This window comes from Anopheles darlingi, chromosome 2 (genome assembly GCF_943734745.1).
Source record: "Anopheles darlingi chromosome 2, idAnoDarlMG_H_01, whole genome shotgun sequence".
In the NCBI taxonomy this organism is placed as follows: domain Eukaryota; kingdom Metazoa; phylum Arthropoda; class Insecta; order Diptera; family Culicidae; genus Anopheles; species Anopheles darlingi.
This window is the reverse complement of record NC_064874.1, coordinates 13,848,856-13,859,664: the sequence shown is the minus strand read 5'-3', so window position 1 is coordinate 13,859,664 and position 10,809 is coordinate 13,848,856. Positions and strand designations below refer to the sequence as shown.

The 10,809-nt window shown below is 49.5% G+C and overlaps 1 protein-coding gene across 1 annotated transcript in view; it reads left to right on the top strand.

The window, feature by feature from the left end:
• Positions 1-342: 342 nt before the first annotated feature.
• Positions 343-10,809, top strand: part of LOC125950864 (hemicentin-1) — a 167,035-nt gene continuing 156,568 nt past the window's right edge. Inside the window, exon 1 of the mRNA XM_049679228.1 lies at positions 343-1,087. Coding sequence (XP_049535185.1) covers positions 982-1,087 — 106 coding nt within the window. The 5' untranslated portion in view covers positions 343-981. The remainder of the gene's footprint in view (positions 1,088-10,809) is intronic.

Here is a 10,809-nt window from a genome sequence, read left to right as displayed (position 1 = left end):
TTTTTTGCTTTTGTTTCGGACAAACCTTTTGCAATTGACTATTGACATCACGAATGACGACGAATGACGACCATTTGCTGACTGCTGACCGTGACCGTGGGTGTGAATAAAATGAAAAGGCGAACAAAAGCGAAACGGTTTTACGTCACCGAACGGTTGGGGTGCGGGACATAAAATCGATTCTACACCTTCACAAAATGGAGTCCTAAGCGAAGGGGATTGCTTTTCTCTCTCGCCTCAAAACCGGACATGGACAATTGTTTCGCATTTTCGCATTCGCCTTTTATCGAAACCAAATTGTTTATGCTTCACAGCAATCGGGTATATGTGCGTGTGTGTGTGTGTCTGTGTGTGACAGCATAGTGTTCCGCGTAAGTGAGATGCATCCGCGAGTGGGCTGAGTGACAAACAGTGACAAACCGTGGTGCGTCAGTGAAACGTGACAGCGTGGCCAGCGACGTGAATGCGAAAGTGGGCGTGAGTGTGATGTGGTGGTGTGCGGATGGCCACTGGCCAGCATTCCAGTGAGGCGGCGTGATTCCGGCGGCTCGGTGCCCAGGAGTTCGCGGGTGATGCAGGCAGTGGGCTGCGGCGGCGGTGGCAGCGGCATCGGTGGTGGTGTGGCCGGATTGTGGCCGGAAAATTGAAGTTGTTGTTCCGTTCGTGGTTCGTGGTGCCTCCCGTGGTGTTTTACCGGGAGGGAGGGCTCCCAACCGTGAGTGGTCAGTCAGTTCTGTGAGGTCTGGTAACACGTCAGCAGCACCACAACGCAACCGAAGTTTCTATCGAGACCGGAGACCGTCCGGGGGCCCAAGAAAAAAAAACCGCGCAACGCAAGTGACGAGTTGACGTGCGCGCCTACTTCAATCAGCCATTCAGAAAGGAGAGTGCGTGCGTGTGTGTGTAAGTGTAAGTGAGTGTGAAGTAGAGTGAGAGAGATAGGTGCAGAGGAAGAGAGGAGGAGAAGAGTAGTGCAACGAAATGGAATTGCGGAAAGGTTACCGTCGGTCGTCGGTGCTGTTGGCGGTGGCGCTGCTGCTTCTACTTCTCGTCGGTGGCAGAGTGCGAGGCGAAGGATTCAAAGCAGGTAAGCAACGCAATTCGGGGATGCCAAGAAGCAGCATATCATCACCACTTCTTACTGTATTGATTAATCCTTATCTGAGAAGTCAACAATATCGCGTTAAACTACACGAGCACCACTAAAGACTACCTATTACGGAGTTTGTCAGTTCATCATGCGTTCCTTGGGGTAGCATCATGTGGTAGCTCTTGTTCTCCTTCCATATTATTGACCTAACTACCGTGCTACACACCTGACAATGTTAGCACCTTGCGAACAACCTGTGATAATTGCTGTGATGAGTGTGTAATGAACACTCTCTAAGCATCTTTATTGAATAGCTCCTTTCGTAAGCTTCAAAACAAGCTTACACAAAGGAACAATGAAGCATTCTACTTAAATGGTGCTTTAGGGAGAATATTGAACTGCGAGAAAATCATTAGTCCGACGTATAGAATGTTAAGTTCCAGAGGAAATGTTCTTTAGGGAAGCTGCATGGATGCAGATGATGCATAAGCATTTAGCAGGTTGCAAGCAGCCATTTTAGGCGATTATCAATTAGCAGATTTGATGCAGCCCGACATAAGGGTTTAAAGATTTGCTCTACGCTCCTTTGCCCGTGACGTTCTATCGAATACTATTGGGAACAGAAACGCTAGGTCTTAGACGTTATGCTACTAAGTGCGCGTTTGGTACGCTGACGCCAAAGACTTACTGTTGAAAGTTCCCAGAGTCTTTCTAATAAAGCATTATACTTTGATAAATGATACTAAGTGTTTGACGTGGTGTGACAAGTCGCCTGTTTTAAATACGACTTTTAATTGTCGTGAAAATGAGTAAGATGCACCAATAAACTAATAAACATAATGGCAGCCAAGCGAATGTTAAAAAGAATACTCTTAAATTCCTGCAATTTGGCACAAACTTTGATCCATATGATCCAGGGTCCTCACTCTCGCGCTCCACATTCCCCTTTTGTGAAGTGAATTAAAGTGAATACTTTTGTTGGCTTATTTGTGCGAATTACAAAACGGTACACCGCGAGATCCGGTTTCCGGTTTCCTGTTTTTTACCGTCCCCCGTCCGCTCGCTCGCTCACAGAAAATGTTGATTTATGAATTCACTTCAATGTTGCTGGCACGCCGGAGTGGATCGGCAACCGGAGTGGCTCGGCCCCGGGCCGATGCGGGGAAACGCATGAATAATTTAGCTCAACAAATGTGTACCTCAGTTCTTGCTCTACACTCCCTACCACCGCGTCGCGGAAATCGGAACCAATTTGCAACCCAACAAACCAACCAACCGGCCAACCAACCGGCCAACAGCTGCAACCTAATGGTCCAGCCATTTGCCAACCATTTTGCTTTGCGCTCCTCGTGCACGGATCCCTCTCTCTGCAGCTGGTGCCGGGTGTGTCAAGGTGATGGATTGGCCCCAGGGACCAGGGACCCAGGGACACACACACGTGCGCGCGTACACGCACACGCGTTGCCAGACAGCTGGTTCCAAACAAAGAGAGCAAAAAAAAAAGAAAATCGGATAGATTCGGAGCCCGGGCGGCCCCAGAATCGTCCCTTTTATCGATGACATTTATCGGCCACCAAACCACCCCCCCCCCCGCCCACCACGTGGCCAACTGGTGGCGTTTTATCCTCGAAACTTGGCGGGGTTTTTTTTTCTTTCACGCAACCAATCGACGGATCCACGCGAGGAATGGTTTGTAATAAAGCCGTTATGAATATTAAACAAAACCCGAAGCCACCATCGAACGAACAAGAATGGCGGATAGCAGTGAAGATAGCGATCGCGATAAGACGGAGATAGAGAGATAGAGAGCGAGTGAAAGAGAGGCAACGATATCGACGACAACAACGACGACACCGTCGACTATCCCGTGCTCGAAGAGTCTTCGGTAACTTTGTCCGGCATGGCGGCACGCGCGGGCTCACGCAGCAATAAGAAGATGACAGATTTCTTCTCCTTCTCTGCTTGCTCTCTTCGTTCCTTTGAACGATTTACCGGACAGTTGCCGAGCCGGTTGGCTTCTTCGGCATTTTTTTTCCTTTCCATTTTTAGATTTTGGTTGCTTTCTCCTGTCGCTTTGCTATTCGATTTCAATCACCGATTTTTTCGGTTGAGGCGTCCTTTCTTTGAAGGGAAGGGAGGGAGGGAAAGTGAGAAAGGAAATCGAAGATTGTGTTGGCTTTTTCAATCCAGCCAGCCAGCCAGCAACACATCATCCGGTCGGTCACTTCCGTTCGTTTAGCATTGAGTTTGATCTAAATTCGTTTTCCCTACAAATCTACTTCTGCCTCTATCGATCGGACCGGTATGAGGAAGGTTGTAGGGCTGCCACGAGTATTGCGTGCGTCAGCCACTGCACCCCCTCCTCATCCCCTTCAGTCGGCCACCAAGGAGGTCGTGCGAAGGCAAACAAATTTCGTCTTTGATAAACAAAACTTTTGCTCCTTTTTTTCTGTGGCGTAGCGATTTTCCTTCCTTCGATTTACCCTCGTGAGTCTTGTTTTCTTTCCCTTTTTGCGGTACGCTTGTTAGGATTCGCATTCGCGAGGATTTAGGATTCGGGCAGCCCCGTACCTCCCTCCCTATGTCAGTCCCCTTTGGATTCGATAATTGATTCCGATAAGCGAAATTGATATTTTTCCTGGCCCGGGATATTGACTTTGGGCGTTTGGCGAATTGCCGGCGGGCGGCCCAAGGGCCAAGGATTGACGACAACGATGACGATGTCAACAAAACGAGGTGGATGATGACGCTTTGAATGTGGAGCAGCAGCAGCAGCAGCGGCAGCAAGAGGCCAATGAAGTCATTTGGTTCATGCGGTAAAAGCGAAACCACGGGACGTACCGTTAAAGAGACCGTTGGTTTGGCCGAATCGTGGCCGATTGGAAATCAGGCCATTTACCCAAAATGGCAATTCGTTTTATTTGATGCCCGAACCCACCGTCACGGCGGTTTCTTGGTTTTTTGAATTTGTATCAAGCTACTTGCACCAGAGAGTGCTCTGTTGTGATACGAATTTCGATGCCATTTCGAGTCGACAATGGATTTCCTACGTCCTCGTCCCCAGTTCTTGACAGTTCTGTTTTTGGGCAGTTTGGTCGAAGTCAAATCAATCGGCCTCCCCGGCCTGTGACTCACCCGTGAGCACAGCGGAGATCAAAGCGGAACCGGTGAATGCTTTTGAACAACAAAGCCTACTACTATTTACCTACTCGGAATCGGGAGCGGTTCTAATCCCAAACGCGGGTAAGGATACACACGTGGCACGTGGACACAGGAGATGCGAGCCAGTAAATCGGATTGCAAGTCAGGATCTCAGGACCTAGTCTGAGTAATATCAATAGGTCGTGCAGGTCTTGCATATTCCTCGAAGGTCTTAACGGTGCTTTGAGATTCTGCTCGGTACTTCTCGGCACTACTCACGATACGGTACTCGGTATCGATCTTGGGCTCGCTCGGAGTCGATGTACGGGGTTTCAAGTGCTCCCCAGAGGACGTCCTCTTTGTTGGATCGATGATACTGTATGTTTCATCTGACCGCCGGGCCCGCGCTAACCTTCTGCGTGGAAGTCTCGCGAGGGTTTTTCCATCACACCACAGAGCAAGCAATCGGATAAAGGCGATCACTCCACCTCCGAGGACAGCAGCAGCAGCAGCAAGACGGTATTCGATTGGTAAACAAGAGCTCGAACTCGGCGCGAGGTAACTACCGAGTGGAATCATATTTAATGTTAAACAGCGTTCAGGGAATGAATGTTGCGTGAGTGAAATGTAGTTCGAATTCACTTCAAACCAGACAGACTCAGGAATGCTGCTGTGATGCCGTTCGTATCGATTGTTGCATCCATCTACAGGTCGTATCAACGTACGTTACGTGACATGCAACATCGGTGCAATCGACGATGCTCTGCGGCGTTAGGACCAATGCCAGTTACAATGAACAGCGAACATGGCAAGCGAACGAGACGAAAGCGTCTTCTGCTACTCCTTCTGCAGTCTGCCGTTCTTGTTCCTTTAGAACCACATCGTAAAAAACAAAAGGAAAAGAAGTGAAAAGTCAACTCGGTTACAACTTACTCGTGCTTCTCTTTCGTTTCTTTTTTTTATCGCTCACTCCTCGCTCGCTCGCGCTTGCTGCTGATGGCGCTATCTGTAGCTCGAAAGAGCCCCTTGGAACGATACATGGCATGGAGTGACATGAAGAGAAGAAAGGCAACACTGCTTTACGCTTCAAACAACGCGCTCTGCAAGGCTTCTCCATCGTCAGGGTGTGTGTGAAGCGACAAGGACGGAAGGGAAAGGCACAAATCATGCACTTAGGTTCAGTGTCACTTTATGTGCATCATAAAGTCTCGGCCCAATGCTGGCAAAGGCAGAACATCGTCCGTTCGATGCAGCTGCTGGCTGTACTGCAGTCCCCCCGGTGACACCGAGGTCCCGGAGAGGTCGCACAGAGGGGGGGGGGTCCCATCTTAAAGGAAAGCGAGACGGGAAAATAAGCTTTCAATTAAGTTCGGTGGACGGAGTGGTGGCTATAGGTTGTAAATGAAGCTTATTATCATAAGCAACGACCGTTGGATGTTTCACTTGAGCGAAAGAACGTGCTGCAGCCTCGCGCATGTGTGTGTGTGTGTGTGTGTGTGTGTGTGTGTGGATGACTCGCGTGGTTATCCTTGGGAGAAAGTGCCACCTCATCATGCGGGGGACGCACCAGCAACAACAGCTACACCTCGAGAAGAAAAAAACGCAAAACCCCCGGAACAAAATGGTGTGAAAGAGGCAGCAGCTTATTACGCGTGCAGAGAGGAAGGGGAATCGGGGTGCGGGTGACATGTGGGTGACGACGCAAGATAACATGGCGCAGTGTAGGAGTGCTCCACCCCGAGAAAAGGGGCCACCCTCGACTGTCGTGTCGACAATCAACAAGCATCGAACGCGACAAGGACATGGACATGGACATGGGAGGGTCTTCGAGTCGTCGTCACCACACTCCAAGCACCGGTCGCGTGGGTGGGTTGGCCGGTGCAAGATAAACATTTTATGTGTCCTAGGCACCCCCACCACACACCCCATCTCACCATGCGCCACCATTTTTCGTCGTGAGGTACCAGGCGCCTCCATGGGCGTTGTCGAGACCGCGCTTGCCACTCGATCCAGACAACCAAATGAAATACAAATGGGCATGTGAGGCGTTGACGGGGTGAGGGGAAGGGAGTGCCATCCCACAAGAGGTTCCACTCAACCCTCCCCTTCCCCCCTTTCTCTTACGAGCGCCCCAAACTCGATGAGATACCAAATGTAGTGCTGAAAGTGACATTGACTCCTACCACGTAGCATGTGATGTGTCTGTGGTACACGCCCAGTGACTAGCGTGTGTCTGCTAGACCATGCCTGTATGTATGCCATGTTGAGTGTTCTGTTTTTATTTTCCTATCTGTTCTTTTCCCCCCCTTCATGCATGTGTCTTGCCACCTTCTTCGATAGTCGGAACTAGTCTACGGGTGGTGGTAGTGGTGGTGGAGGTCAGGGTTTTCAAGGAAGGGAGTCAACCGCTGCTTGCCGCTGGCTAGCCAAAAAAAAAACGCCAAAAAAGAAGCGAAAAATGATGATAGCACGCAGGGTGCAGCGGGTGTGAAGCGAACAGGCGAACGAGCGACGCTGGAAGGGCCCATAAAAAAGCACACATTTCGAGGCATCAAATCCTGGCGAAAGCAAATGACAGGACGGGACGACAGGCCCCTCATTCGCCCACCATCGTTGGTGAGGCAACGAATCGAACGACCAACGAAGTTGAGGCAAATGAACGAACGGACGGATGGATGGAAAAAAATGAGTCTCATAAGCAATGTTTATGTTGTTCTACTACCAGTGGCCGCCAACGGGGCCTGTCGACACCCTTCACGGTGCTCCTAGACCTCCTTCTCCTCCCCCTCAGGGCTAGGGTTTTCGCTTTGATGTATTCGCATCCTTTGGCGGCTATTCGTCGTCGTCATCGTCATCGTTGTCGGTGTGGCCTGTGGTGTGGTGTATGGATAGAAAGTAGTGTAACAGTGTGTTGCTAACAGCTCGCTTATCGTCTTGGCTGTTGCTTTGGCGCTCCCTTGACGCTCCCTTCACCCGCTTGGAGGTCGAGGCTTTACCACACTATCTCCTTCTCGCTCTTTCTCTCGCTTTCTCTGCCTGCCGTTGACTTTCGTTTTTTTCACCTTCAACCCCGCTTGAGGGTCAGCAAAATGCGAGCGAGTGTTTGGCTTTCCCTTATCTCACAATCCCCAAAAACCTCCCCGTTGTTTGCCCTTTTCTTTTTTATCTCACTCGTCCCATTCGGTTGGCAAACCAAATAGCCATTTTTTATGCTGCATTTGGTGGCCACCCCAAAAAAAAGGGAAAAAAGAGAAAACACAGAGAGAGCGCGAGAGAGAAATGGAAACAAAAAGTGTGTTTATGTATCAGGGGGGGGGGGGGGGGAGAGGGTGCTTTGCCACTCTGGCGGCTCCACTGGCGATGACAGTTATGGGGCAGAAGCAAAAGAAGATTAATAACGAATTTGTTATACATTTATGACGACCACCACCACCACGAGGAGCGAATGGTAACGATCCGTTTGATCTTCACGAAGTGGGTCGAAGATATTATCATAAACAGCTTCACAAAGGAAGGCGCTGGCTGTCGCTGCTGAAAGATCGATAACGAACACTTCGAACTAATGACTTCTTTGCCGCGACGGAACGGCACGCATACCGCATACCTTGTCACCTTGGCGCCGGGTTCATAATTGTCACGCCAAAGGCTTGATGGATTGAACGGTTGCGCATCACCGCTGAGGTCTATTATTATTGATCCTCTCCTGATCATCGGAGCGGTGCATCGGAGCGGTACCCGGCCCGAAGCCCTAATTTGAAATCCCTTTTTGTGGTGAAGGTTGGACGGTTGGAAAAATCAATTTCCGTTCACAATTAAAGCGCCGACGCCGCAAAGAAAAGATAAACGAAACGGAAAATTCGGAAAACGAATTGTGACGATCCCGATGAACCCGCGTGAAGGACTCCATTTGTCGTGGGTGAGACGAACCACCATCACCGGGAGGTGGAGTTGAGGGTGGTAGAGCGGATATTGATTTTCCTTCAGCATGTTCAATCGCTGAACCGACGAACCGGGAGGACAGTACCTTTTCCCCGGTAGTGCTGGTGGTAGTGGTAAGAAGGGTGTGCACAAGAATAATTTATTTGAACATTGTGTGTCCGCGGGTGCGCGCGCGTGTGTGAGGGGGAAATAGGTACCCGGTGGTGGCGAATCCGCATATTTTCGCTTCGCTTTATCCGCACTCAGGTGGAAATTGAAAGCAAACAACACCCCGCAACATTCGCAGCACCATTCGCTGTTCGTGGCTGCGTTTATGTTGATTTTCGCTCGTTCCCGTTGATCCGCGTGAATGAAAAAGGAGAATAAAAATCCCCGAGGTTGATTAGGGAGAGGGTCACGGAGGGGATGAAAAAGGATTTCATCGCCACATCCCCCCGGAAGGACATCAATGTTGGGCTCTCTCTCTCTCTCTGACCGTGCTTGATCTCCCTCGGGCTCGTCAAGCGCCGTGAAGTAACGCCATCTGATGCCTCGTCCGGTCATGGCTTAGACAATTTCCGGTAACCAACCCTCGGGCCTCTGCGGAACATCTCTTTTCCAAAATTAGAACCAAGCCTTTCGTTTCGTTGGCCGTTGGCGGCATCATTTCAGTGGACGGCGCTGGTTGAGGTTTTTCCTGATTTTCATTGTGACGCGAGATAGAGCCGCTGGGCCTTGTTTCCACCTCCCTTTTTTTATTCCTTTTTCTCAAATCTGATCGTCCGGGAAAATGGCTCCCCTTTAATGTCAAATTGCACGACCTTTCTCTCACACCACCCTTCTGCCGGGGGCTGAGGTCAACTGCCTTGCTGTTGCTGCCGTGAAATTAATCTTTCTCGCACGGCCAGTCCGGTGATCCAATCTGAGTTTCAATCCGGGCTTTGAAGCGATGTTTGTGTCTTCCTTTTTTTTCGGAGGGGAGAACGAGCAGGAGAGGAGTTTATCGAGGAAGATAGAGTGTTCCATTTCGTGGAACGATCCCTTTTTCGGAGCGGCGATGGTGACATCATTTCACACCGCAATCAAAGTGATTAGTATCCTTTCGGGTTGCCGAAACCGTAACGCGTAAGGAAAAAAAGGCACAGCACTGAAGAGTGTTTGACGAGATGTTTAGCTACTAAAGTAAAAGTGTGGCTATGACGTTCTTTAAACACCTTACCTAATATACGCGGATGCTGCTGCTGCTCTAACTATGTAATTCTTTCAAAAAAATAACTGTTTAGTTGTTTAAATAGTGTTACAGCATGTTGAGCTGCAGCATTATTGGAAAAAAATCCAGAGGCTACCAGAATAAAACTCACGTTGTTTTGTTTCGCGTAACAGACAGGCAACAAACAGATGAGCAAATTCATTTAAAAGTTTTCGGGAATTTTTACTAGAGAGATGCACCTAATATTGCCTTGAGCTATCTTCAGCCACCAATCTTCAAAATCATCATTTTCATGCTTTCATGCCATACCAATGTTTCGATTAGCGCATAGCATCGTAATGGTTTAAAACCCATTAAAGTGTTTATGGTATTGTCGTGACATGTTCCATTCAGCTCAGATTTGTCGTATTTGCGTTGATACACTTCGCAGTAGCGTTGAGATATGAGAATCATACTGTTCTCTGATTTTATTGTATTGTGCGTATGTATATTGTTCCACATGGAATCCGATAAACATATTTTGAACATGGTTTCGAAGGAAAATGATAGAGCGGTTTCTGGATATCCCGGCACCTTACCACGAAGAGAGAGAGAGTTTAAGCTCTACTCTTGCGCTCTAATTGAGCTCTTGAGACTCGATTCCGTGGAGCACTGCAAGAGGCTTAACACAGCGCGACCACACAATTGTTCAATAACATCGTGGTCGCGGGTTAGTTCATGAAAGCAATGCCCCCCATACCGAGTCCTCATTAGCGAACACACGATTCGCAATTGTCGACAGGAAATGAGGCCGGCCACTCGCACTGCTGTCGCTGGAATCATCGCAATCGCATTAGTGTTTATGTATTGTTTCCGCCATAAGCGCAGATTAAACATCCGCCTCACGGTGGACGCGCCCGAGAGGCCGGTGCGATGCGAATTAGAATAAATTAAGCAACCTGCCCTCCCCCGGACCCTGGACGCTGGTCACCCTCAGCCTTGACCATTCATTCCGGCATTTTCCGGCATCATTGTGGCATAAGTTTTTCCACACATTCCTGCTTCCGTCACGCTCGGCCCACCTTCGCTGGCAAACAGTAGCGCATTAATTCGTTTAAAATGACGCCTCTACCGAATCTACCTGGACCTTCTTCCCCTTCTTCTTCCTCTTCTTTCTGCATCAGCGGCCACATGTTTTAGCCGCGGCACCGCCCGGGAACAAAAGCTCTTTAAACAATCTCCTTCCGGCTCGACACAGGCAGCGCAAAAACGTTTGCAGACGAAGCTCCGCAGCACCTCAGAGACCTTCTGCCGGAGGAACGGCGTTCTGTGGTTATATAATTATTTACTCCTCCTGCGTTACCCTCGACAGCGGCTCCATTATTTGACTTCCCGAGACGGAGCCAGCGCACTGCAATGGTGGCTCTGGTAAACGCTAGGCCTCCATTTACCGGGACCGGGGGTTTAACTA